At 41.1% G+C, this 27,303-nt stretch overlaps 1 protein-coding gene across 1 annotated transcript in view; it reads left to right on the forward strand.

The window, feature by feature from the left end:
* LOC147210167 (piezo-type mechanosensitive ion channel component 2) overlaps nucleotides 1-27,303 on the forward strand; it is a 37,702-nt gene that overhangs the window by 2,926 nt on the left and 7,473 nt on the right. The window contains exons 2-42 of the mRNA XM_086129261.1: nucleotides 1,666-1,767; nucleotides 1,873-1,918; nucleotides 2,739-2,898; nucleotides 2,971-3,172; nucleotides 4,848-5,061; nucleotides 5,154-5,319; nucleotides 6,352-6,444; nucleotides 7,490-7,531; nucleotides 7,624-7,748; nucleotides 7,857-8,025; nucleotides 9,064-9,330; nucleotides 9,451-9,559; nucleotides 9,638-9,759; nucleotides 10,825-10,884; nucleotides 12,178-12,326; nucleotides 12,389-12,553; nucleotides 12,677-12,718; nucleotides 13,062-13,094; nucleotides 13,269-13,384; nucleotides 13,733-13,908; nucleotides 13,993-14,169; nucleotides 15,018-15,182; nucleotides 15,336-15,536; nucleotides 15,631-15,835; nucleotides 16,845-16,946; nucleotides 17,285-17,450; nucleotides 19,339-19,582; nucleotides 20,085-20,181; nucleotides 20,696-20,855; nucleotides 21,258-21,347; nucleotides 21,727-21,815; nucleotides 21,967-22,032; nucleotides 22,392-22,501; nucleotides 22,615-22,735; nucleotides 23,504-23,578; nucleotides 23,668-23,834; nucleotides 23,910-24,109; nucleotides 25,152-25,310; nucleotides 25,761-26,057; nucleotides 26,147-26,405; nucleotides 27,075-27,263. Of these exons, the coding sequence (XP_085985387.1) occupies nucleotides 1,666-1,767; nucleotides 1,873-1,918; nucleotides 2,739-2,898; nucleotides 2,971-3,172; nucleotides 4,848-5,061; nucleotides 5,154-5,319; nucleotides 6,352-6,444; nucleotides 7,490-7,531; nucleotides 7,624-7,748; nucleotides 7,857-8,025; nucleotides 9,064-9,330; nucleotides 9,451-9,559; nucleotides 9,638-9,759; nucleotides 10,825-10,884; nucleotides 12,178-12,326; nucleotides 12,389-12,553; nucleotides 12,677-12,718; nucleotides 13,062-13,094; nucleotides 13,269-13,384; nucleotides 13,733-13,908; nucleotides 13,993-14,169; nucleotides 15,018-15,182; nucleotides 15,336-15,536; nucleotides 15,631-15,835; nucleotides 16,845-16,946; nucleotides 17,285-17,450; nucleotides 19,339-19,582; nucleotides 20,085-20,181; nucleotides 20,696-20,855; nucleotides 21,258-21,347; nucleotides 21,727-21,815; nucleotides 21,967-22,032; nucleotides 22,392-22,501; nucleotides 22,615-22,735; nucleotides 23,504-23,578; nucleotides 23,668-23,834; nucleotides 23,910-24,109; nucleotides 25,152-25,310; nucleotides 25,761-26,057; nucleotides 26,147-26,405; nucleotides 27,075-27,263 (5,897 nt within the window). The remainder of the gene's footprint in view (nucleotides 1-1,665; nucleotides 1,768-1,872; nucleotides 1,919-2,738; nucleotides 2,899-2,970; nucleotides 3,173-4,847; nucleotides 5,062-5,153; nucleotides 5,320-6,351; nucleotides 6,445-7,489; nucleotides 7,532-7,623; nucleotides 7,749-7,856; nucleotides 8,026-9,063; nucleotides 9,331-9,450; nucleotides 9,560-9,637; nucleotides 9,760-10,824; nucleotides 10,885-12,177; nucleotides 12,327-12,388; nucleotides 12,554-12,676; nucleotides 12,719-13,061; nucleotides 13,095-13,268; nucleotides 13,385-13,732; nucleotides 13,909-13,992; nucleotides 14,170-15,017; nucleotides 15,183-15,335; nucleotides 15,537-15,630; nucleotides 15,836-16,844; nucleotides 16,947-17,284; nucleotides 17,451-19,338; nucleotides 19,583-20,084; nucleotides 20,182-20,695; nucleotides 20,856-21,257; nucleotides 21,348-21,726; nucleotides 21,816-21,966; nucleotides 22,033-22,391; nucleotides 22,502-22,614; nucleotides 22,736-23,503; nucleotides 23,579-23,667; nucleotides 23,835-23,909; nucleotides 24,110-25,151; nucleotides 25,311-25,760; nucleotides 26,058-26,146; nucleotides 26,406-27,074; nucleotides 27,264-27,303) is intronic.

Consider the following 27,303-nt stretch of genomic DNA (forward strand, 5'->3'; position numbering starts at 1 on the left):
TACAGCCCGGAATTAAAAGATGTAATGTCAGCATTCTACCATTCTTTTACTGTCCATCTAAAAACTGTTTGCCTTTCAGTCTTTGAGTCTCTTAAAGCTCCATCCAGCCCACAATGATGCTCACCCTCCTACTATGAGCTAGCTCACCTCACCCTAAGTGGCCAAATGTGTTTGCAGTGACCTGCATGTATGTGCATTGTAAGTGTGCTTGTCAAGTTGTGAGACCAGTGTGTGTGTGTGTGTGTGTGTGTGTGTGTGTGTGTGTCTGTGCGAGATTACGTATGATGCATACATACGGTTTATAGGAGAGCGTTTCAAGTGATATGAAGCTTTTAGGGAAAAAAAAACTGAACATCAATAACAAACTTGCTGGCTCAGCCAGAATCATTAATACTATGTAGAATGGATTCAACTTTCTCTTTACAAATGCACTCCCAAGCTAGAGTGAGACCTCTCAAAGTCCAATACAAGGCATTGGGGGGGGGGGGGGGGGGGGTACGGGACAATATTTAAATATCAAAAGATTCTGTTAAAGGGTCAAACTGACTCCATTATTATGTAAGCCAAACTGTTATGAAAAGACTAAAACATCCGCTCTTAAATTTTAACAACAAACTACATTGCTAATAACATTAGCCATTCTATAATAGCTATGTCACACCTGCATTTAAAAAAAAAACCCCGAACATGATTGAACTACACTAGAACGCCACCTTAACACTAATAACAACATATACACTAGTATGTCCTCATGCCTCGAACATAAATTTGCTACTTTGCCTATTTTGACCCTTAGAATTTTTTTAACACCCCTTATTGAAACGGCTCCTTCTGTACTTTTGTGCCTAGAGAGTAAATGTCAAACCCATTTTTCCCAGTTTCTTAAAAAGATGCCCGTGATAGGCTTTCATCAAAATAATACACGGGTAAAATTATACTGACCACAACGTTAGCAAAGCTATAAGAACATGTTTTGATTGCATTCAAATTGAGCCACTGCTACATGCTGTAGCTCTTAACAAAATGTGACATGTTCCATGATGTTTTATTTTTTCTTCTTCTCAATATGAACACTGAAGTATAGTGTAGTATAGCATAGTAAAGGGGGTAACTATTTAGTGAGTTTTTTTTTCATTGTGCCAAGTTGTCAGAATGGGTAATGTATGTAATTGACAGGAAATATATTTTTATAAGTACATATAGTATGCATGTACTTTAGGTAATTCAATATGTTTGAAGTAGTACTTTTACTTTTTCCATAATGGTTTTTTTTTCAAACTGGTTTTTGTACTTCAATTGAGGTGTAGGTTAACTGTCAACTTATTAGTGGGTGTACACTTGCCGCTTATTTTACACTTGCAATTATTGTGTGTAAATTCATTTAAATGTGTTCAACCCTGAAGTCACTGATGGTGTAGTGGTTCACTCACTTGCGTGCAGGGAGTGTGGGTTCACTTCCCACTCAGTGTAAATGTGAGTGCAGTTGTTCATCCCGATGTGCACCCTGCAACTAACTGGCATCCAGTTCAGGATGGAGTCTGCCTTTCACCTGAAGTCGGCTGGGATAGGCTCCAGCACCCCACAACAGGATAACATGGTGTTTGAAAATGGATCAAAGAATGTTGTCCCCCACTTTACATACCACTTCTTTATTTTTTTCTATAGGAAACACGGGACAATTCCTACGGAGGATCATCTATACTAGTTTGATGTTCCTCACGCTACAATGTTTCATGCAGATCCCATTTGCCTACATCACCCCACAGGGTAGAGTAAAACACGAGCGATTGTTTCAGTATTCCAAAATCACTGACTGCCAGCTCAAAGTGTCTCGATCAGCTTTTGTGCTTCACCTGATGATCTTTTCAACAGTTAGTGGCTACTGGGAGGACTTCCTCTACCATGTGGGCATTGTGAGGTATGAGATTACTTTCAAGGCCTTCTGGCTTTCAACATTTACTCAAGCTTAAAAAAAAGTTAAGCACTGTGAATATTACAAAGACAAACATTTAAACACCAACTTGAAGTGTACTTGTGGTGGTCAGAAAGAAAAATACATAGCGTTTACCAAGAAAAACTGCATCCAAGCACGTTTTTGGTTACGCTGGTTGAATCAAAGCAAGCTTATAATATTTAGTTCATGGAGCCTTTTTGTCGAGACGTCATAACAGCTAATGCTCGCAGCCATACTTGCCGACAAGAAATTATCTGTTTCCCCATCATTACCTTGAAACAGGCCACCGGAGGTACATTTTAACTTAACCTGCATCTCATATATTTAATTTATTCGCCCCCCCCCCCTGCTCCCCTCCATCATATGGTACGTGTAGTTTACAATAAAATACCTCATTTTAATTTTGATAACAAGTGCAGTGGTGTATGATGATTGTCACGCTTTCTTCCGGTAACTTGTGTTGTATATTCAGATCATGTTGTCCTTCTCTTAACAACCCTTGGAGAGGATGTTCCTTCTTTTGGAATTACTATTGCAACAACAGCTTGAAAAGCAAAAGACAAATAAAAAACACTTAGCGGTACTTAGTTTATTTTTAAATGCTGGCATAAATGTCTTGTAAGGTGCATGAGGTGAGTTTTGATTATTTTGCCACTAATGTTTTGGTTGAATTCCAAATGATACAAATTGAGATGTGGTCAAGTTTATAAGTTCTCCTCCTAAAAAAACAAACAAAAAAAAACGTAATAACATTTGTATTGTGTAAATCAATCTTTGCTCCTAGATTCAGTTCGGTCGAGCCAGGGAACATTGTCCGCCTCCTGGCACCAGATGTGGGGCTTCTAGTCTCCACTCTCTCAATACAAAGACTCTGCAAAAAGCTACTACGAGCTGCACCTCAGGTCAACCTCCATGAAAATGGGATCCCTCCCTCTGACTCTGAGGTAAGGAGTCAGGAAGGTAAAGTGAGTCAGAAATCAGCAGGGACATGACCGTGGTTCTTTGTGGTCTGGCAGGACCCGGAGACCTCTGACACGGAGTCCGAAGGAGGGAGTGAATCCTCTGACAGCTCAGATGAGAGCACGGTGCCGGTTGAATCCGTTCCACCTCAGTTTGTTCGGAAGCTGCTGATGTTTGCGGCCGGCTTTAGACTACTGTTATCAGCCATCATGAACACAGCAGGGAAAGTGGTTGTCACTTTGCTATTGGGACTAGCAGGTAAAGTGCAGCAGGTGCACTGTAAAGACAACAGAATTGGGACATGGCTAATTATAATTTTAGAAAGTGGAAATCTGTAATTGGTCCCCCTTTGCAGTCATTAACAGCTTCTATTGTGCGTGATGGTAGAAGATCCAGAAACCTGGGAGGCAGGAAAGCCACGGAGTACTGAACAAAATGTCATAACAACAAATACTTGCATGGGTACACTGGAAAAACTAAATCCAAAACACAAATTGTCACGTTGCGAGGTGGTGGTGGACCCCAAAAAGCAGGCAGGAGGGAGGAGCAGAGTGTATTTGAAGAATTGTATTTAAAACAAAGAAAACTAAATCCAAAACAAACAAAGTCCAAAGTATCAAACAAAAACTATGACTAAAGCTAAAACATAACAATGAACTAAACATGACAGAAACTAAGAGCAAACAGCAACACACATGACAGTAGCAAGAGCAACAATGACCCGACACTGAGTGTTCGGGCTGGGAGTCCTTTTAAAGCCTTAATTAGCAAATGGCCAACAGGTGCGCAGCTGCCGGGGGAGCCCTACAGTGCCACCTGTTGGTCCCTAAACCGAATCATGAGAGTACCCCTCCCTCAAGGGACGGATCCCAGACGTCCCAAAGTTGTCCAAAAGCTTGCCTCGCCGGGGAACAGGAACTAAAAGCGACGGCAATCCTTGCCTCGTCGCAAAACGGGAACAAACGCGACGGCGACCTTCGCCTCGCCGAAATACAGGAACTATAAGCGACGGTGACCTTCACCTCGCCAGGGAACAGGAGCAAAAGCGACGGCAATCCTTTTGGCTGGGCGTGGCCTGACGTGGACGGAGCTCGACGTAACGGGGGACATGGAACAGCCAGACGTGAACAGGGGCTCGGCCTGACGTGGGCGTGGACGTGGCACGGCTCGTCGTCGACGTGAATGTGACTCAACTCCAACAGACACGTGACGAGCCTCGGCTCAACGTAGACGCGGACGGGGCTCGGCCCACCGTAGACGCGGCTTGACGAGACGAAAACAGGACAGCCGCATCACCAGCGCTGCCTGAAAGGGGAAAGGGGTGTCGGCCGCAGACGCGCTCCGCCAGGCACATGGTGGAACAGGGAACAGTCCTTAGTACCTGCGGGGTCCAGGTGGTCGGGTCATTCTGTCACGTTGCGAGGTGGTGGTGGACCCCAAAAAGCAGGCAGGAGGGAGGAGCAGAGTGTATTTGAAGAATTGTATTTAAAACAAAGAAAACTAAATCCAAAACAAACAAAGTCCAAAGTATCAAACAAAAACTATGACTAAAGCTAAAACATAACAATGAACTAAACATGACAGAAACTAAGAGCAAACAGCAACACACATGACAGTAGCAAGAAGCAACACACATGACCCGACACTGAGTGTTCGGGCTGGGAGTCCTTTTAAAGCCTTAATTAGCAAATGGCCAACAGGTGCGCAGCTGCCGGGGGAGCCCTACAGTGCCACCTGTTGGTCCCTAAACCGAATCATGACACAAATAAAGTCGTGAAAACCACAGTAAACCTAAATAAGATATAAACAAAACCCATGACGAAGCACAAAACAACAGGACAGCAATATATTTGTCCATAAAGTTAGCATTCTGGTGAACGCTTGAATGTTACAGGTATTACATTGTTTTCATACTGTATGTGTGTATGCCCAGGTATCATTCTTCCGTCCCTCACCTCTGGTGTATATTTTGGGACATTCCTCGGACTGGTGTGGTGGTGGGTGATTGGCAGATCAATGAGTCTGCTCCTATTCAGCGCCCTCTGTGTGATGGTGACCATCTTCAGTGGAGGGCACCTTCTAGCGCTCTACGTCTACCAGCTGCCCCTGTCCCAGCAGATGGTGCCACCTGATGATATATATGCAAGGTACGCCTCTATCCAAAAAGTGTATTGATATTTAATTGCAGATTTCATTGTTGTGTTTTACTTATCCTCTTGGATGTCTGTCCATGTCTCAGGTTGTTCGGAATGACAGGAGTGATTCGAACCAACAGTTCTGACCCGCACATGCTCGGTTTGCAGCCCAACGTTAGCTGGCCTGACTTCATCAACCCTTTTGTCCTGCTGCTGCTGTATTACACTCTGGTTACGCTGCTGCACAAATGGGTCCATATCACAGAGGAGGTTGGTCGACATTGTGTTTATCTTTGTGCTGTTTGGCTAAGGTAAATAAACATGTTTTCGATAATTATAACAAATCATCTCAAAAACTTAATGGAAAAAAATTAGGAGCATCATAACACATTGTCCAAATCCATTCTGTGCTCCCCTTCTTTGAGCTTAGTCTGGGATTTTTTTTTCTGCTTCCCTTCGAGGAGTTTAGTCTGATATTGTTTTTTTTCCGCTTCCCAGCTTTGTCTCTTGGATGCATTCTGTCTCTTCCACATAGTTGCACATTGTGACAAGAAAGACAATAATTGAATGACAATATAGCTATTCCCATTCTGGTTCTGATCCTGAATTTGTATGGCACAATTATTTTTGAACCAAGCCTATAGTAAAAAAAATAATAATTACACTAGCTATACTAATTTCACCGCCCCACACAGCAGAGAAAAGGCAGGGATAGACAACAGGGGAAAAACGTAGTGTAATGCTCGCTCATGAAATTAAAATGTTCCCACTAGTACAATAATCATTATGAGACAAGAGTCACCAAAAGGAAAAGAAGACAAGGCTGCTTATACTGTAAACAATGCTTCTCATTTGAAATAAGATGTAAAATAGAAGTTACCAGTGTTTTTTTTCTTTTTAACAACAGCACCATCTGTTGGATAGAGTGTGACATTGCACTTCTGTATCTTTATAGTATAAAGATATAAAGTATATACAGTATTTGCTCATGGTCATGAGTGAGCCGACGCATATCTCTTATGCGTATCTCTTATTATATACACCCCGGCGAGTCAGCGGTCAAATTCATTCTGAGATTAACACAACTACGCCTTCAACGAATTAAACATGCATATTTTTGGAACTAGGAAGTCAGAATACCTGAGAGCACAGATTTTTTTTTTGATTAATAGATATTCCAACTCCATACGACACTGTATCACTGTAATTAAAACACTAAAAACATTTTTAACAACAGCACTGCCTGTTGAGCATAAATTTATTTCAAGGTTATCAATTGTTGTGTTTACTTTTTTTCTTTAGGATAATGATGACTGTGATGAGAGTGCACTCTACACTCCAGATACTCCACCAAGTTTGTCCAGAGTGGTGTACATCTCAGGAGATAAGCATGATGTAAACACCACACACTGTCTGTATACCATGGGTTGATCCTGAATTAGTTACTTCAAATCGCGTTCTTTGGTTTTGATATGACTTGTTTGCATGCATGCTTGTACTACTGAACTATCCAATTCTGTTGAATATTTTTCAGTTTGTGTTTACAGCGGCATTCATTGTTGATTCCCAAGAGGTTTTCGTCTTGTTTTATTATACATACACTTAAATGGGAATTATCAATCATTTCAGACAGAATTTATACTTTAATAATCACTTTTGTAATGAATGTTTGCATTCAATAATGTGTTTTAATAGTTGTTTTTTTTAAACATTATATACTACTTAAAATGAACTAAGTAGTAAAGTATGTTACTGTATCACACTTATTATATCATTATTCAGTCCATTATAATTTTGGTTAAAATAATAATAATATAATAATAATAGATTTTATTTATATGCGCCTTTCAAGACACCCAAGGACACTTTACAATAACAAAAAACACAAAACAATACGGGTTGAGCAGCGGCAGCCAAAACGCGCCAGCGTTCACTCAACCCGAAAGTCAGAAAGAAACAAGGGAGGGAGGGATTTTTTCTGCAAATGTAAGCAACAGACCAATGTATATCTCAAGACACCACTGTAGAGTCATTACATGGAATTTAATTCATATAATTCTTGACTACAACCAAAATAAGCTCAAGTTTGCGTGTTAGCAAATGCTCCTAATGTGACATTTGCAAAAATAGTGCAATACAGTGCAAAATGGAGGAGGGAAGCACATAGCAGGCGTGCCAGAAAGGCTCCAGGACTTGTATCACAAGTAGGAGGTTTCAAAGCCAATTAACAAGGTCTCTGTTTTCAGGAAGGCCAAAAGCTCAAACAGCATAGACTAGGATTTGCATGACTTATGTTCGTTTTTTTTAAATAGAAGTTTACCCAAAGTGATTTGCTATCAATTAGTAATTTTGGCACTATTTCCATCCAAACATTTACCGGTACTGGTATGTCGAAACAGTTCAAAGAAATGATCCTGAACTTGTTTTTCCCTAATTTCAGCTTTTGAGCAGCACAGAAGAGGAACCCTATCTACCAAATGAGGTGCAAATGTTAGAATTTAGAGTTCTTTCGTCCACACAAACAAGACTTGCATGGTCCTAATTTTCACCACTATGCATATTCTCTTTCGAAAGCCAATGATCTTAATGAGGGATCATTCATGGCAAGGTGTCTATGGAGAGGATCAAGGAAGCTTGCTGGGGGGTGCCGGATATACCAACTGTTATCCTCTCCCACAGTATGAAGGGATAAATTTGCCAACACCTGGTACACACAATCGAATACATCAAAGGATGTTTTCATTCCTTTTTTAGTTTATTGCTGCCCTGGATGTTAAAAATAGCTGATAATATTGTTCCCTGTTTTGTTCATCTCTTCTACTTGAGACAGAGAGCCAAAGTGAAATGGAAAGGACGGGCCAGTCCTTGGCAAGTCTTACCGAAATGACTCCTCCCGACTCAGGGCCAAGTGGTTTGGTCATCTTTGGTAGACTGATCCAAAAACACAGCTATGTCAGCGGCCTCATCATCATGATGGTAGGAAGTCAGCGATCAACTATGAATTATAAATAGATTCGTAATTGAGTGGATGTATCTAGAACAACCCCAAAGTGCTCCCAAATGTCCAAGGGAGTAAATCTAATATGGATTTTAGTGTTCTAATTATGTCATTAGTCCGCTGTACAGTAAGCCTGACCAGGAAATTTCATGGACTCATTGCCACGGAATGCACAGTTGCTCTGAAACTGTTAAAATAGCCTGAATCAAATAATCTTGAGCATTTAGTCAACCCATCAGCCTAATGGTTACTTTACCGTGCCTGTGTGTTTAATTTGGCTATACCTAATGAGACATAATGTTTACATAAACAACAAGCAAAAACAATCGCATTAGCTTTCTAATTTTTACTTTTTATTTTTATTTTTTTGTGGAACCAGCAAACTCTAATGGTAGATTAATTGCCACATGTTGGCGGAAACAAATGATGATAAACTCTTTCCATGATGAAATTCTCAAAGAGTAAAAGAGTTGATGTTTAAATTTGCATTTTGGCGTAATTACTTCTCGGTGAAACGCAAAAAAAAAAAAAAAGAAAAAAAGAGGATGAAGCTTTCGGGGATTACAACGCTTGAGAAAATGCAAATGAAAATAACATTATTCGTTGTTTTCTCTTCTGGACTTCGCTTTATCTCTATGGATACCAAATAAGCTTCGAGCAACTTCCTCAGAAATAACACAAATCAATGTTGTTTAGCTGTGTGAAACAATGTAATAATGATTCTGCTCATGTAATTTGTTTCTTCATGGGATTTAAAGTCACAAATGTTTTTTTTTTTAAATAAAGTCACTGGAGGTTTCTGAAACATCGCTCAATATAGCCAACTTGTCACTAAATTGGCACTGAACTGTGCGGAGCCAATGTATTTGTGAAAGCATTGCACAACAACGGGGCCGCGCTTTGAAATATGGAAGCTGTCCAAAAAAATTGTAAAAACAAACCCCCCCGCCCAAAAACCACCCTGATAAGTTAACTTCAGCAATACTTTTGTGCTATTCATCCTGTCTGCTCTGAAGGTGTGGAGTATCACCTACAACAACTGGCTGACCTTTGCCCTGCTGGTATGGTCCTGCATCATCTGGATGATGCGAGACCGACGGCGATACGCCATGATGTCGGCCCCTTTCCTGGCTGTATACAGCACCGTCCTCGTGGTTTTGGGCTTTGTCAGCGGGTTGCGCCTGAGCCGGGCTGAGCTGTACCCGGGTCTGCCCCCGGCTGTCATCGCGGATTTTGACCTGAATAGTTATCACCCTGCACCCTGCATCCACTTGGGACCTAAGGTAATGTAAAGACACCCGGAAAGAAGGGCTATCTAAAATGGGGTGTTGTTTAGAGTGAAGAAGAAGAAGTGGAGAAGAACGTCAATCTTTGCCAAGACTGAAGTGTTGCTATGTATGCAGGTTTTCTACAGCTTCAGCTTCTGGTTGATGTTTCGTCAGCAGCTGCAGGAAAGACAAGAGGAGCAGAGGCTGAAGGCCAGCTCACTTGATGAAATCAAAGTTATTCAACGTAATTTCATTCTCTTTGTTTGTCACCGAGAGTTCATATCACTTAATGTGTGTTAAAAGTTTGATTCTTATTTTTCAGCAGAAGAAAACCAGCCGTCACCAATTGTGGCCATGCTCATCTCAGGAGTGAAAGGGGTCCTGGTTAAATACTGGATCCTTTTCTGTTGCTCCATGTTCTTTGTGGTCAGCTTCTCTGGAACGGTATGCATGCACTAATAAACAGTCCAAAGAACTCACGTTAAAGAAATTAGTTCATAGCACATAACTTTAACGATTATGAGATGTTTAACACAGTTGACGCCGTTTGCTAGGTCTGGTTGAATAATGCCGTACTGGTATCTATTAACTTGAAAGAGTGACGACCTCTCGGTGCTTGGTCAACTTGAACAAACAAAGGCCTCATTTCAAATGTTTTTTTTTCCTATCAGGAAAAAGATGGTGGCCACTAGTTGGCTGTAATTATTCTACTCTACTGTAATTAAGAATAGAAGCTACAAGTATCTGACGGGGCTAACGGGTGTACAGTAGGCTAACAATGCACATAGAAGGCTTTATTTTAATGCCTTCTTTAATGCCGGCGGATCCTGATTTTTGTATCGACGCAAGTCTCGCTGCACTTGTTCGCTAATTTGGCAGAACAGCCTCAACCAAGCTGGGTGCGATGGTGCAGCAGAATTATAATCATGGAGATGCACTTGGCAGAGTGGCAGTTTGGTGGCAGAGAGTCGATCTAAACCTTACGCCTGTTCAGACTTAATCGAAGTGGCTGGCGCACCGGAGACATTCTGGTCAAATGCGACGCTTTGCATTCAGAAATATGTGAGCAGTGGGCCTCAAATCCTCTGAATCATTTTATGATACTTTTAAAATCATTCCACTGGGCGGCACAGCTATGAGGGGGGGGGGGGGGGGGGCGGCACACGAACGGAATGTCAAAAATGTCCACCTCACAGCGCAGATGTTCTTCCACCATATTGAAACTCGAGTGCTTGGCGCATTAATTAGCCGCATTTGATTGGCCTTGATTGAAGACGACAGTGAGCCCTCCCACGGCGGCCAGCCTTCCCTATCACAGATCCATTGGCTTATACTCATCTGTGAAATTACCAACAGCACGTCTTCCGTCTAACCCATCTTTGCGCAGAGCTACGCCAGTCATAACGATAAAGCCTACCGTGTTTCAAATTTGTGGTCATAGATGCGTAGAAAATATGATCGTAATAGAAATGTATCATATCTAATGTTGACTTTGTATCACTTGCTCAGGTGGTTGTCTACAAGATTCTTTACATTGTTCTCTTCCTCTCCTTCGTCGTCCTGTACCAGGTCTGTGATCCAACCCCCAATGTGTTATTCGAGTTGCTCTGGTTACCTGAATAAGTGTCTAAATATTAGAAATGTCTCTCAATCAGAATGACGCAGTACAGTTGTACAACACTGCCACAGCCACAACCACGATAATCTCTGACAGCGTCAGTCAAAAGAGTATTACCTATTTTTTGTCAAGGCCGAAATTGTGATGCAGCTCTTTTTTCCCCTCATGAGACTGACATCTAAGTAATTTTTACAAAGTTTCAGCTCTTCAGGAGGTCTTCAATGGTATCTAAACCCAGGCAAGGCATAAACATACCCAAAGTGGCCCTCTCTATTGATTTCAACTGATAAATGCACACACATCCATTTTCGCTCTCATTTTCCTGGTTTTCCTCGCCCTTCTTATCTTTCTGCTGACCTTTTAGATACACGCTGCACACTTAGCACACAAAGGCCTAATGGCTGCAAAGGTGGTGGGTACAAGACACCATTAATTCTCCATTTGGATACTGTCAGCAACCCTGTGGTCTATTTGTTTTCAGGAATAGGGACGGTACTTCCTTGAAAGATAAACAGGAACGTTAATGAGCCATCATTGATTCGTTGACAGTTTTTCCAAATGAATTCACCCCGTTTCTTCTTAAAGAAATTCACAAACGTGCTATGTAAAAAGTAAATAGTGACAATTGTCTGTCTACCTTTGCTTACTGAAAAATTTGTCAACATGGAAATGGAAAATAAAAAACGTTTAGGGAATGCAGATAAAATAAACATCCTGGGCCAGGGGACCGTTACATCGTTTACTGTAGTGTAGCTACCGGTATTTGCAGCATTGCAATATTTACAACAAACTTTATATGGTGCAGTATTATTTCATCAACATGGTCCCACATTAAAGCTCTCCTTTCAGCTTGTATTTCAAAAGGATCCCAGTGTTATTCATGATGTAAATTGAGGGGTTCGTTGTTTTTGAATGGATATCTCTACTTTACGAAACGACAAAAGGAGAGACTGACTCCGTTTGAACGCAGCTTTATTGAAAGGACGTCCGCACCGCAGTACGATCGAAAACACGCTCTTCCTGCTAACTAAATTACTTCCTGCTTTTCCTTACTTCGACAGCCAATCAGAAGCTATCAACATAAAAACAAGTCTGCGCAATTATTAAACAACAGAATGTAATTTAGGTAATTTTAACATGAAAGGATATGATGCTCAAACATAAAATTATAATAATAATATAACAGAAGCTTACATTAATGCAGGTGCCATGTTATGATGTCCTGCTATGTTTCTGTAACTTAGGTTCGTTTTGACTTGTGGCGTCGCTACCTGAAGATGTTCTGGGCGGTGGTGGTCGGCTACTCTATGCTGGTGTTAATCGTCATCTACATGTACCAATTCCGAAGCGTGTCCGCACTTTTCCGACAGATCATGGGCATGTCCGAGGATGGGTGAGTAGAAGTGTATGACACACAGATTTTGAGTTTGAGTTTGACCTTGTATCCTCTATTAGTCTTCGAGATCTGGGTTTGGAACGCTTTGACACGGTGGAGCTTTTTGCCCGTATCCTACTTCCCGCGGCCTTCCTATTGGCTTGTATTCTCCAGCTGCATTACTTCAACTCCGACTTCCTGACCCTCAGTGATATCGACAATGTCCCCGTCAGACAAGTGCCCAGGTGTGTGAGGGTAGTTTTTTTGAACTTTTTTTTAATCTTCATTATTTTAGGGTCCCCGTAGTTTAAAAAAAAGCATCTATTAAATGCCCTTGTTTTTTTTTTCTTCATCCATTCTTTACTTAGAGAAGAAGAACTCAGAAATTCAGTCTCCATGATTTCTGACCTGTAAGTCATCATTCCTTCTTGCATGTTTTCAGCTGAAGTGACATGATATTGATTTTGCACCAGAGACACCATCATGTAAAAGCTGCATAGAGCAGAAAAGTAAAAGCGAAACAAAAAAGCATTTGAAAATTCAATTGTGCACAAAAATAACATGAAAAATGTCCATATTCTACATTTTATTTTTAACAAGTGTGTACAGGATAGAGCTATTCAAATTAATTATCTCTACACTATAGCAAGTGTTAAAACATGCAAATTTTGAATTATTTTTTGACTGATGAATGAGCCCGAAATGCAATCTCTCTCTCTTTTCTTTCTCTCTCTCTTCCTCTTCTCTTTCCAGTATTAAACAAGACATTGAAAAGCTCCGGGAAAGGTAAGCATTAGAAAACGGAAACTGAGTAATGTCAAAAAGAAAAGATAAAAGAAAAGACGTCCGAATGTCTTGCGAAAGCTTTTGTGCAACGTTGAAAGCATTTTTCTTCAAAAGTCTTCCAAATCTTCCAACCTTCAGGGTGTTCGATTTTGGAAGTTATTTTTTTTCTTTCAGACTTCTGAAGGAGAACATAAGCAGTGGGAAAAGCCAAGAGACTTTGGATATCATTGAACTCCAGATGAGCTCAGAAGCAGGTGGCGAGGAGGGACAGAAAGAAATGAAGGAAGAAGGTAACACAATTTGCTAGGCTCTGTGTGATTCTTTTCCAAAATCAATATAAAGTTCAGAGGGGGGGGGGGATTTTATTAATGTGAAGCATTTTGAGTTAGATTTTCATCTATGAAAGCGCTCTATAGACAAAGCTGCATTAAGTGATTGATGGAAGTGGTATGGTAAATTGACAGATGATTCAACATAAAAATAAATGCTTTGATTTGCTTGTCCTATCACATTGTTGTTTTTGTTGTTGTTGTTGTTATTCTTGTTTTTTTTTTGTCAGTACTATAAATGGCTGATGTTCTTTCAATAATTGTGGCTCTTTCATCAGCTTCACTGACAGATTTTTCTCTTCCTCTCAGACACTATGGCCAGCAGTTGTGAGGACAAGTGGGTTGTGATTGTGAACCGGGCGAGCCTGCTGCTCATTCAGGCTGTCTTAGGCCTGCAGAAACTTCAGGAGCTGAGTTGGAGACTAATGGAGCTCCATGGCTTCAAAGTAGTGTCTTCTGGTATCATCTGGGTGTCCTTGAAAGAGGTGGAGTACAGACTAATGGACAGGCATAAACAACTGTTAAAAGATTTATGGTTGTGATCATTTTTCCATTGTTCATCTTGACAGGTTTCGCTCATGAACTTTCTCTTCCTGGTTCTGTGGGTCTTTGCGATCCCGTTTCAACGGTTACGGCCCACGGCATCCAGCGTGTCCGCCGTGTGGGCCTGCGTCATGGTGGTGTGCAAGATGTTTTACCAGCTGAAGGTCATCAAACCCCTCGATTACTCCTCCAACTGCACAGCAGTGAGTCCCTCTCTTGCATGTGGGTGATGTCGTAGTATTTCACACTACCGGTTTGCCACTTTGAATGATGGAGACGTCAACCTGATAAAACCGAATCAAGCTTTATTTTTTCTAGAACGCCGGTCATACATGAAGTCAAGTCAACACAGGGTGAAAAAGCTTTACTAAAAAGATCAGTTAAAAAGAAATCATTTGGCTGATGGAATCTCCTGGCTTGACCAAAATACTCTCTTTCTTGTCAAAGAGCTCGAACTAAAGATTTAAAAAAAAAGAAAAAAGAAAAGAGAATAAGTTCTTTGAAATAAATTCATATAGGGGTGGCTCGGTGGTCCAGTGGTTAGCGCGTCGACCTCACAGTGCAGAGGTTGTGAGTTCGATCCCAGCTCCGGCCTTCCTGTGTGGAGTTTGTATGTTCTCCCTGGGCCTGCGTGGGTTTTCTCCGGGTACTCCGGCTTCCTTGCACATTCCAAAAAAACATGCATGACAGGCTGGTTAAACACTTGTCCCCGTCTGAGCGCGGATGATTGTTCGTCTCTGTGTGCCCTGTAATTGGCTGGCACCCGGTTCAGGGTGTCCCCAGCCTACTGCCCGAAGACAGCTGAGAAAATGGATGGATGGATAAAATCATACATTGCTAACATATTTATGACAAAAATGGAAAGGATAGATGAGTTAAATGCTTTACTAAAAAGAAAGGAGATATATTCAATAACATCAAGGTAAGTGAATAAATAAATACATTAACTCGAAGCTTTTCTGAAGAGATCAGACACCTATAGAATGGATTGTTACCGTTTTTTAAGAACAAATAACTTATCATTTTCAATTTGCCAATTTTTCTGTCTCAGAACCTGGTCTCATCCAACTCCTCGACCTTGGAAGTTGGCATGGAAATGAGGGGGAACATGATGGAACTGCTGAAGAGATCCGTCCTCTATATGGAGCCCGTAGATCCCATCTACTGGTGCGGCGCCCTGCTCAAGTGTGAAGGAAGAATCCTTCCCTGCCTCAGGGTAGGATTCCATGTGCTACAATAACATTAACGCAAATTCCCGTTGCTTCTCAATGTCACCCTATGTGTCCCAATACTTTTGTCCACATGGTGTAGTCATATATACCGTTCATCCATGACATCCATCATCGTATCGTCATCTCGTGCGTGTTAGAATCATCTGATGGTGTTGGGTCTGCTGGCGTTTGAAGCGACTGTCCATCGGCACCAGGTCTATTTCCGTCTCCATAACAACCTGAAGCCGCCACCCTTCAGCATCCTCTTCCACGGGATCACCAGGCAGCACCTGGACCATGGCATCCGACCCTGCATTAAATACTTTGTCAATTTCTTCTTCTACAAATTTGGACTAGAGGTGAGCTTTCAGTCCGGTGACAAGTATTGTCCTTATCGGTCCATTTCAAGTAGCTCCTTAACATCTTAATCTTTCATGTACTGTACTCTTTCAGATGAGTTTGATTGTGGCGGTGAACGTGATTGGTCAGAGGATGGATTTCTACGCCATGCTTCACTCTGGCGCTTTGATGGCTGTTGTGTCGCGGCGACGCAGGAAGGCGATCGGGGAGGTGTGGCCTAAATACTGCTGCTTCACAGCGGGCCTCATAGTGCTGCAGTACTTAATCTGCATCGGAATCCCTCCTGCTCTGTGTGTTGGTACGGCCGAATTTCTAAAGAAAAGTGAATGCGCGGAATCGCACAGATCCAGACACAGTAAAATATCGTCAGAATTCAGGCGCATCGGTCTATGACGATGGAATTTTTTCTCTTCGCGTCACATATTACGAATATCTGTTGTTTGGCAAATTTCATGTACCATGACAATAATGGTTAACATTAGTGTCATTGCACTGATTCCTTGGCAACTAGAGTCCAATGGCTCTCGGACACAGGGAGGTGGCAAGTTGGACAAAATAGAGTCTAAAAATTAGCACTGTAATATAAGACAATACGAATTATACGATGAATCATGTTTACAATTACTGAATTACAACGCTATTGCATTTGAAAAAGTAGCATGCTATTTTGCCACATATTGGGACACTGCCCCATTCGATTCTATTACTGTAAAATCCTTTTGATTTTCCAGCCATCCTTTTTCTGTCGTGCTTGTCCTCAATTCGGTTGCGAGTGAGTTATAGCCTAACCTGGATGACTTTGGGCAAAAGACAAACTACAACCTGGACTGGTCACCAGTCAATTGAGCGGGCGTTGAACCCCGACGGCCTGCAGTGAAGTCAGGCTAGTGTTCCACTACATTGTCGGTGACTCTCTCTTATTATCATCTCATATTTTTTGTTATGTTTGATTTGATGTACAGTATTATATAGGAATAGCAGTTTCCCTCAGATACGGGTTCAAATCTTTCTGTCGTGTCAGGCTTCCAAATCGAAGACACACGGTTTGTTAATTAACCCTTTCAGGGACGGCGGTTACTACAGTGGACGGCTTATCATGGTATCAGGTGGATGAAAGGGTTAAAGACTTTAAATTGTCTGTAGATGTGAATGTGACTGAATTGTAGTTTGTCGACGTGGGTCGCTCACCAGAAGTCAGATGGGATAGGCTCCATTTCACACGTGACGCTGACGTGCACAAGCTCTGTGGAACACAGAAAAATGGATGAATGATCATTTGAGTTGTTTTTGCTTGTATTGCCTTTTAGATTACCCCTGGAGGACTGCAGTTCAACCTTTGACCTCAAATGTCATCAAATGGTTTTATATGCCAGATTTTGCCATGAGTCCCAATCCCTTATTCATATTCTGTGAGTATATCGACCTCTCTACAAAGTTTTGATTGAAAAAAGTTTTTGTGTAATCCAGCACACGCAGAGAGGGTCAAAGAAACATACACATTAGATAATTAAACCCATGTTTATGTAGATGTTTCCTCTTCTTTTTGCTAAGCAGAGTTCTCAAAAAAAAGAAAGAAAATCTGGGGTTTTTTTCTATCTTCTATGATGGTTTTCTAAACTGTCTTGTCATTTTGTTCTTAACTCTTAAAAAAAATCACATAAAACTTAACATCTAAAAATAGAACCAGTGGAAGTTGTTACTTTGTTTCAGATAAATTCCTATCTCTCTCTTTGGTTCCTCTATGCAGACGACCATCTGTTGCTGCTGTGCTCCTCCTTGCAGTGGCAGGTGTTTGAGGAGGAGAATCGGGCAGCGGTGCGACTGCTGGCTGGCGACAACGTGGAGATCAGCCGCAGTCTTGACCCCAGCTGCTGCAACCAGTTCATACCTGTGGACAACTTCCTTCACTGCAGGTCCGGAATAGCTAGAAAGTGCAATTGAGTCTTAGGATCATACTGGAAATAAAAAGAATGAACATTATGAGAAAAAAAAATTGTAGTTCAATTCAACAAATCGGCATCAATTCGCATTGTTAGCTAGTCACAAATTCACCTTCTCACATTTTTTTTTGTCCTCTGTCTACAATCCAAGAGGGATGCCACAATACTTTGTATGTCAGAGCTAAGTTTAAACTGGGTTGTTAGTGGAAGTTATGGAGCGCTTATGTTGCATGTGCATGTACATGCAGACTTCTGCAGCATTTTTTTTTCAAAATACAATCGACGATGAGCTATTTATTTTTTAACCCTCCTGTTGTCCTCGGGTCAAAATGACCCGTCACTGTGTTAAAAACGCCCCAAAAACCCCCTAAATTATATATTTTTAACTTGAAATTTTATGACTTTTCCTAGATTGGCCCCAACTGCAGAAAATTTGAAATGTTTTTTTTATTCACATTTCCATGGAAGCTGTACAAAAAAAAGTACAAAGGTGGTCTTCGGGTCAAAATGACCCATGAGGCAAATAGGGTTGAAATCAAGGTCACAAAGTTATTTACACACCATAGAATGTTTCAATGTTTAAGTTGTGTCTCAGATCAATTAGTAGAACACGTGAACGAGACAGTAGCAGACATAAACAAGGCAAGATAGGTGCCGTTCTCGAAGATGGCAGAACTCTTTTTTTGTGGATTTCAAGGGGGTATAAAGGTGTTACAGATGACAGGACTCCGAATTCTCTCTGTGCTGACGCCATGAGTGTGCATTATGACATTGAAGAGGCTCTAGAGCTGATTTTTTTCTGCTGTCCAGCAAGACAACTGATTCAGAAGAGGAAGTAGAGGATGTATCAGAAGAAGATGGGGAGGAATATAACCCAGAGTATGATGAATCATCTTCAGAACAAGAAGAAATTCCTGAAGCTGAAAGACAGACTTTCCTTTCAAAAAATGGCAAAATAACATGGTCCTCAGCAGCATACAACCAACAAGGCAGGCATGCAGAACAAAACGTACAGGAGCTCCTGAGAAACCTGATGATCCACCTTCCACAGCCACTTCCCCAGCGAGGGCAAGTAAGAAGAAGAAATGCCAGTTCTGCCCTCAAAAGAAGGACTGTAAAACACATACTGTGTGCTATAGGTGAAAGAAATATATCTGCAGAGGCTGTGCACTTGCATACTGCGCTACATGTGCTAATTAGTTGAATGGGTTATCTTGTTTTTCATATTTTTGTCTTGTATTGTATTGTCCTAAATAGTTTACTGGAGGAAAAGAAAGAAAGAAACTTTAGTCATTGGAATGAATACAAATGCATCCGTAACTCATTTTCGCACATTTTTTTCCTTTTCTTAAGCTATAGAAATCCAAGTGAAGAGGGAGAACTATATCACACATAATGTGGTGAAGGACAAGTTGGTTCGTCAAGTAATATGACATTTTGTGTTTAAAATTCAATTTAGCTGCTTATTTGGGGGGTTTAGTGAAGATGGGTCATTTTGACCCAGAGGACACAGGGTGTGTACAGGAAATGAGGACAACAGGAGGGTTAAGAGTAATGAGTTTGAAATGGAGGGGTTTTCCTGCACTCTAACAATAAGTCATAATTTTATAAGAATCAGAAATTATACAGCCGTGTCAACGTTCATCATTTTCCCTGCAACACACTAGAATTTGTCGTGCCAATGTCTTAGACTTGATGCTGACTTGATGTTTTGTTTTGACGACGACATGTAGCGAGATCTCATCACAGTATTCACATCAACTGTCTTGTTATTGTCAGGGTGCACACTGCTGATTGCTCAAACTGGTCAGACAGCCCCCGCCCCAAAAAACAAAAAATATATATACATCTTTGTACCCAGGTCTTACCTTGACATGGTGAAGGTGTTCGTATTCAGCTACTTCTTTTGGCTGGTGCTGTGCCTCATCTTCATCACGGGCACCACTCGCATCAACATCTTTTGTATGGGCTACCTGGTGGCCTGCTTCTACTTCATGTTGTTTGGAAGCAGTGTGCTGATGCAGCCTGTCAAATACATCCTGCGCTTGTGGGACTGGCTCATTGGCTACACCTGCTTTGTGATCGCCATGAAGAACCTCCTTTCTGTGAGTTCACTGACCTTGTCAGACACTACGTTACCCAACAAATAGTACTGTACACGCCTGCTGGTAATGTCGTAGGATTCATGTATTATTATGTTAACCAAAGTGAAAACATTTGGATCCCGATATAACATTCTTGGCATAAGTAGTCAGAATTTTCCATCATTCTAGAGGGATCACAATGACTGGTCAAATTTATTGGGACACCTGGTCATTCGACCTAAACAGGAAGTGAAAAGTGAAAGAAATATAGAGTTGTTCTCCTACTTTGCATGCGGGAATTTCTGTGCATTTATCCGGATGAGCATTTTTGAGGACAGACAAACACAGTTGGGCTTGTTTGCCCACACCACAATTGTCCAAAATGATAAGATGAATACTGAGTGGATAACTAAGGTGTTTTCGTACAACCCTAACTGAACGTGAGGCATGTGTCAATAGATATGTCTAGTTTGTTGCATTTCGAGATGTAATGCGCCGTTGTTTCTTGAATTTCTCTCTTCAGCTCGGCTCCTGTGCCTACTTGGGCAGCCTGTTGAAAAATGGCTGCTGGTTAATTCAGGCCTTCAGCATGTTCTGCACCATAAAAGGCTACGATGTCCGTGAGTGTCTATGTTGCCGCTGATTGACCTTGATGTCTCTATATTTCACTGTGACTCATTTAAAAATATTCTTAAGTCTAAAACTACTTCCCCATGTAAACACTAATACCAACCAAACAGCATTCTTTAACTTTGATAAAAAAGTGACTTTTAGGTCAAATGTAGGACTTCTATTTCGAAGTTCCATGGTATTATCGTACATCTGTGTGTGTGGCCTGAAGGATTGTGATGGTGCAGAAATGTCACTCTTTCTGTTAAGATGACATTGACTGTGGTTCAGGATTAAAACAAAGATTCAATTGTACATCCATTGAGAGCAGCATTGTGAAGTAGTGATTAGAAGATCTGCTTTAATGCCCTGCCATTGGTGACTAGTTTGGCCAGCTTTAATGTAAGTTAGTTGAGAAAACATCCAGCTCCCACACAACCACAATATGAGGTATAGAAAATGAACGGATAGATGTCTAATAACTGTATAATGTAATCATAATATTGTTCTTTTTGTGTTTTTCAGCCGAGCCGGATGACGAGTGTGAGTTGCCCGAAGGCGAGGCCGGCATCGTGTGGGATGCAATCTGTTTCACCGTCCTATTAGCACAGAGGAGGGTCTTCCTCAGCTACTACTTCCTCTATGTGGTGGCAGACCTCAAGTCTGCCAAGATATTGGCCTCCAGGTCTGCCAAATAAGAATCATATTTATCATAATAAACCAATAATACTTGGAACAGGAACAAGGTTTTCGAATTGTTATGGTCTTTCGGAAAGCAACATTAAAAAAACTTTCTGGCAAATAGTTGCCACTGATTGTGTAGTGGTTCATTAGCTTAACTACAGGGTGTCGTTGGCCTTTTGTCAGCTCTATAGGCCTCCCAGACCATGATATAGACCCTTGTATAAAAATTGGATACATGTCAGAAAACAATGTGAATTTTAATGGCAATGGCTTGCTTTCCTGGTTTTCCTATGTGGTTTATTTGTTGATGAAAAGATCGTGGTGGTTTGGATATCAGCATAGATTTTTGTTTGAACTAACATTAACATTTTCTTTTTCCAAAATGTCTCTCTTGACCTCTTAGGGGTGCTGAGTTGTTTGAGGCCAAGGTGAAAAAGCAAGTTGCAGCCCGGTTGGAGATGGAGAAGAAATCTGTGGAGACACTGAAGAAACAGTAGGACACAAAGTCGAAAGCAAATAGCCAAATAAGACAGCGAATCTGTTTCCTTCATGCTCCCATTTTTCCTAAAAGAGTATATGGACCGAATTAATTGGTACACGCCTCTAATCAATTAATGAATTTGATGCAGGAAGGGACGAAAACCTTAAATTAATAAATCTTAATTTTTCTCCACTGAAATGTGTAATTACAGTGTAATTACACTATGTAGTTACACTACAAATGTTTTAGACAGTTGTATGTGTCTGCTTCCGAGGTTTGGGAAACCTACAAATCCTTCCTGTAGCTGGAATGGCCAGGTTGTCCAATACTTTTGTATTTGTAATAATTGTTACAAACAAAACATTAGTAAACTTTCCGTATCTGCCTGTAGGATGGAGAAGATCAAATCCAAACAGAAGAGTCGCCCAACGCCAGCAGACAAAGAGGGGCTTCCGCTTGATCGGAGGCCTGAGACACTGGGTATCACACGATAATGAATGCGATTGTTTTCTGACACATATTTGGGTTACATGCTTCCTGATGAATGCTTGTCATTCAGCGTTCACACAACAACTGAAATAGCATTCTACAAATATAAATAGCGATGGACAGACTGATCAATGTCTTCCAGATGAAGAGGAAAAGGCAAAGAGGGATGCAGGGAAATGGTGGAAGCCTTGGGTCTCACGGCCTGGAGGTACATGATAAAGTGATGCCACACAAACAGATAACAGAACAATGAATAGTCGATTACACACACCCTTTAGTGTCGTACAAATGCATCATTAATATTACAACAGGTGTGCACATTTATTTTAAAGGTGTTTGGAGTAACTTGATGCTTGGAATCAAACCTTCACCTATGAGTTGCATGTTGTTGGGTTAACGAATGACTTTAAATTGTTCATACGTGAAAACATGTGTGAATGGTGGCTTGTCTGTATGTACCCTGTGAGTGAGTGGGAAATAATGACGACAGAGAAAATGGTAGATCTAAGGTACTGGAGGGATGCTGCTCTAGGTGTTGTCCGTGTGACATTGTTCTATATCACACAGTGGAAAACAACTGTGGCTACCATCTGTTTGAGAGTGACAGTGAAGAGGAGGAAGAGGAGGATCCAGAGAAGAAAGAGGAGGAACCCCCAAAGAAGAAATCTGCTTTTCAGGTTTGTTGAAGCCAGAAGACAACAGAAAAAGGGGGGGGGGGGGGGGGAAAAACAAACCTCCATGTCAAAAGTTCCTCAACATTTAATGTATTTTATGCACGTCTTATTCTTAGCTGGCTTACAATGCCTGGGTCACCAGCTCTAAAACAGCTTTGAAGGACCTGAGCAGAGAGAAGAGGCGAATGAAGAAAGAGCAGAAGAAGAGAGAAAAGAGAGAGCTTCAGGCACAGCAGAGTGAGGAGTTTGGGCACAAAAATGGGGGGACTTGTTATTAGCACTAAACATAACAGTTTAAAGAAATGTGAGATCATTTATATTCCTCAAAAGCCAAAACATCTAAAAAGTGGTGAGTGAAATACCGGTATTTGTTTCACTCAAGGATTTTGAAGGTAAAAGTCAATTTGGGGTTGTTGGAACAGTTGGAAACATTTCCTTGGTCCTTAGACTTATGACACAAAAATTACAACACCGTGCCTAAGAGCTTGCTTACGTCAGATGACCAAACCTAGAAAACAGGTGAGCCATGATGAGCACTATCTGAGCACTTAGGTGCTTTGCTGTCATTTTCACTTGACAGCAAGTGGCAGTCCAAGGCAAAATGGCCGCCCTTGGGAGATGGATAAAAACGGGTAGATTTTTCTGCTTAATTCATATTCCACAAGCGCTGTATCAATCAGAATCTTATGTTTAGACTGGTGGGAATGCAGACAATATATTATTGCAAGGAAAGGTTTTGACTTAACTTCCCCTTTAATTGCAGCAAAAAAACAAACAAAAACAAAACAAAACAAAAACTACCATAACTTTCATTGTAATCAACATACTTTCAGGAAATATGTTTATTCAATCTTGTTCAGGGATGTTCATGAATCAAGTACTATTAGGGTTCATATTAACGGAATGTGCCGTCAAAGGTTTCACACACTTTATTTTGGAGTGGTAGTGATGTTTAATAATATTTCAATTTAAATATGGTAAAATGCGGAAAATCCTTTCTTCTAGGTGTTGATCGAACCGACTCAAGTGAAGATGAACTTGAGGAAAGCACAGCAAGAGAGGAAGGCGAAGATGATAAAGGTAATAAGACATGAGCGAGCTGACTGTTTTGTTTCCATTTAACTAGATGTGAACAAACAACGTGTCAAAATGTGCACTTTTCTTTCCAGAAAACATTTTACAGCGCCTCATTAGCACTTTGAAATTCGGCTTCGCGTTCCTGCAGTCGCTTCTCGATGACCTCACTCAGGGTCTCAACTCCTTCTGCAAAGATAACCTGGACATTTCCAAAGTGTTGCTCTTTGAGAGAGCATTACTTAGCCAGCAGCAGAAGAAGGTGAGAGGACACAAGCCGACACATGGACAATAACACAACAACACGCTGTTTCTCTTTTTTTCGCTCACTCTGCAGGGCAAAGAGGTGAGCCAGCAGAGCGTGAAGCGGTATTACGAGAGCTGGTTATCCCGTCAGAACACATCCTCCTCCCATGGAGACCCAGAAGACACTCTGCCTCCTCCCTCATCGCCAGCTGCTCCGCCCACCTCCCGCCACGCCTATGTCAAACTCAAGAGCCAGGCCTCCAAGATGTCCTGGGCTAGCAGCGTCTCAAGGTACAGTGCCTCCACACACTCCTAACCTGGGATTCTTAAATTGCCGTATGTGCCATTATTGGCATGTGAAATACTTACTAAATGAATCCCATAATGTAATAAAATACATTTATGCCAGTACTGTTGATAGCAATTAGGTCAGCAGAGAATGCAAATGTATTCCCTATTAAATAAAATTATGTCGATATGGTATACTACAATGTATGTATGTACACTACTGCACAGTACATGTACTGTACTGTACATAGAGGTGTGTTGGTCATTAAATAAACATGAATTGCTGGCAGTGGGGTCATGTCAAGGTTACTCTTCCAGGGTTAAATGGGGGTGGAAGAATCGGCATAGGGACACCAATCAGTCATTTATTTATTTTTCGTTACCTAAACTGTCGTCTGCAAAAACATCGTAATCAGATTCACTGCTGATACTAAATTGTTTTTAAAACATGTTAAGTTCATGAACTACACTGAAAAAAATGGTGTGATGAATTTACCCAGTTTTATTTCATCAAGTGACCAAATGAAAACATCTGGACCCAGGAATATTTTTATTATCATCTTATGTTTAATATTTTATTAGTATCAAGTACAACTTTATTGTCAAATACCGGTATCATACAGCACAGATGAAATTTCCACACTCAAACAGACAACAGAAAACAAGAGGAGCCGCTGTGGGTGCCCACGGCGCCATGTATAGTCTATTTAGAAATGTATCTGGAGTCAGATGATTAAATTTCTTGCAACTAGTTGACGAAATACAATTGAGCAAATTCAACACACAAAAAAATTGCAGTATATGGGAAAATAACTTTATTTACGAAAAACATTTTAAATTAAATATTACATTTTGTTATTTTCTCATGTGCATGTGTACCTTTCCTTCAATACACTGTAAAATATATGTATCAAAACACATACTGTAAGTTATGTTCGTTAAAGATCCAAATCAAATCAAAAACATTTGTTCCACTCCTAGATCACTCTCGTTGTATGATGCTGTTGATTGACTTAAATTGCCCTTTCCCATTGTTGCCTGTCAGCTGTATGACAGAGGAAACCATGCTGGGCTCCCGGCAGCCAACCCAGGAGGAGCTCGATGAACCTCCAGTGGCGGCGGCTGCCACCCATCTCAGAAAGAGACTCCTGAAATCTGCCAATGTTGACTGGAGCTCTTATGATGCTGATGAAGTCTCACCGAGGTGAGGATGGAAGGCCTGCATGTGTGTGGCGCAAAACAAAAATATACATCGAGAAAGTACACTCGATTTATTTTCACTTGAGAGACTAAAATTAGCACAGTGATTGTGTTTTTTTCTGACATTCAAAGAATGCTTTTTGTTACCCGTTTCAGACTGCCTGTAAAACACCACTACCACCTTTGATATTATAACATATTTTATTATAATGTGTACATATTCTTCCAAGCAGGTCCCATTTGACGTTTTTACACGACTCCACAATTGGATGACGTTGTCTAAAATAAGTGGTCGGAAGCATGATTAGTGTGTAGTTGCCCTACCTCGTGATGGAGTTTCATCAACCCTTAAGCCCATTAAAAAAAAAATGCATGACTTGCAAAAAAGTCGATACCATTTTACTCCCAAAATGTCATCACAACTGCTACAATAATGCTTTTTTTCCTCTCTCAGCAGCCTTGAGGCAAACCCCATTGAAAAAGAATTGGATGTAGAGGAAGATGAAAATGAAAAAGGGCATGAACAAGAGGAGTCTGATGAAATGAAGCAACAAGATGAGGGTGTGGAGTGGGCGGAGTTAGATGATAAATTCCAGCAAATTCAGGAAGATGATGACCCAGAGTACCCAGAATGCACTTCTCTTTCCTTCAGGGAGGAAATCACAGAAATAAGTATGGATGGCTCTGATTTTCCAAGACCATTAAGTCAGGAAAGTAGGAACCTCACTGCCAGCGAGTTGCTGCTCAACAAGTCAGTCAACACAAGAATAGCGAATCAGAAGCAAACGCTGCTATTTAGAGTTGTTCATGTTTTCACCTCCCTTCACCCCCTTCCCACAGAATTTTTGAGAATGATGAGATCTCAGAGTCGGACAAGTTTTTCCTGACACTTCCAAGGCCACTGAAGCTCATCTTTGCCCTCTACAACACCATGGTGTCTAAATCAGAGATGTTGTGCTACTTTGTCATCATCCTCAATCACATTGTGTCGGCGTCGCTGCTCTCCCTCATCCTGCCCATCCTCATCTTCATGTGGGCCATGCTGTCTGTGCCCCGGCCAACCAAACGCTTCTGGATGACTGCAATCATCTACACTGAGGTACTCTCTTAACAACACCACTCCTGGCAATTGACCCTGCTATATTTGTGTTTTTATTAGGAAATCCGATCAACCCATGGAAAGGTTTTCCTTTTTAGTTTAAAATAACTTACGTTAGTCTCCAGGACGCCATACTCTGGCCAGTGACAGATTGGATTTTTTTCTCTTTGGCTCCATTTTAAATCCATGTTTGATGTATAGTCCTTACTTGCACTTACTTGCTGTAGAAAGAAGTGAAGCCATCGGCAGCCATCTTGCATTGCCACTCGCTAAGCGCGAGAATACCTTGATTCCTCTGCTGGGTTTTCATGTTATTTTATAATCTCAATGAGATTATAAAATCTCACTGAGTGTTTTGAAACAGATTTGAAATTGATATTTTGTTGTGAAAGCTCATGTGACAGAACATGTGTTCATGGTTGTTTGGCTGTCTGTGCTCTGTGATATAAAATGTACTCCACTTCTCCCCCAATATCATATGGTATAGACTCCAGCACATCCGCAATCCTAAAGAGGACAAGTAATATAGAAAATGAATTTATGGATGTTATTATCGAATGTTTATCTTTTGTAATTTTTAAAATATCCCACTGAAGTTACTAATCAATGACACTTTATTTTGTCTGATGGATCCCACCCAAAGTTATGATCGACCCATGTTTCTTTCAGCTCAATGTAGTGGTGAAGTACTTCTTCCAGTTCGGTTTCTTCCCCTGGACCACCTCAGCTTACCGAGGCATCAATGCTGAACGTCCCTTTGCCCTGCCCAACATCATCGGGGTGGAGAAGAAGGATGGTTACGTCCTCTTTGACCTCATTCAACTGCTTGCTCTTTTCTTCCACCGCTCCATTCTCAAGGTGAACATAAATACGTTTTCTTGTTTATACCAAATGTATT

This window comes from Hippocampus guttulatus, chromosome 1 (assembly GCF_054856545.1).
Source record: "Hippocampus guttulatus isolate MCC_2025c chromosome 1, RoL_Hgut_1.0, whole genome shotgun sequence".
Classification (NCBI taxonomy): domain Eukaryota; kingdom Metazoa; phylum Chordata; class Actinopteri; order Syngnathiformes; family Syngnathidae; genus Hippocampus; species Hippocampus guttulatus.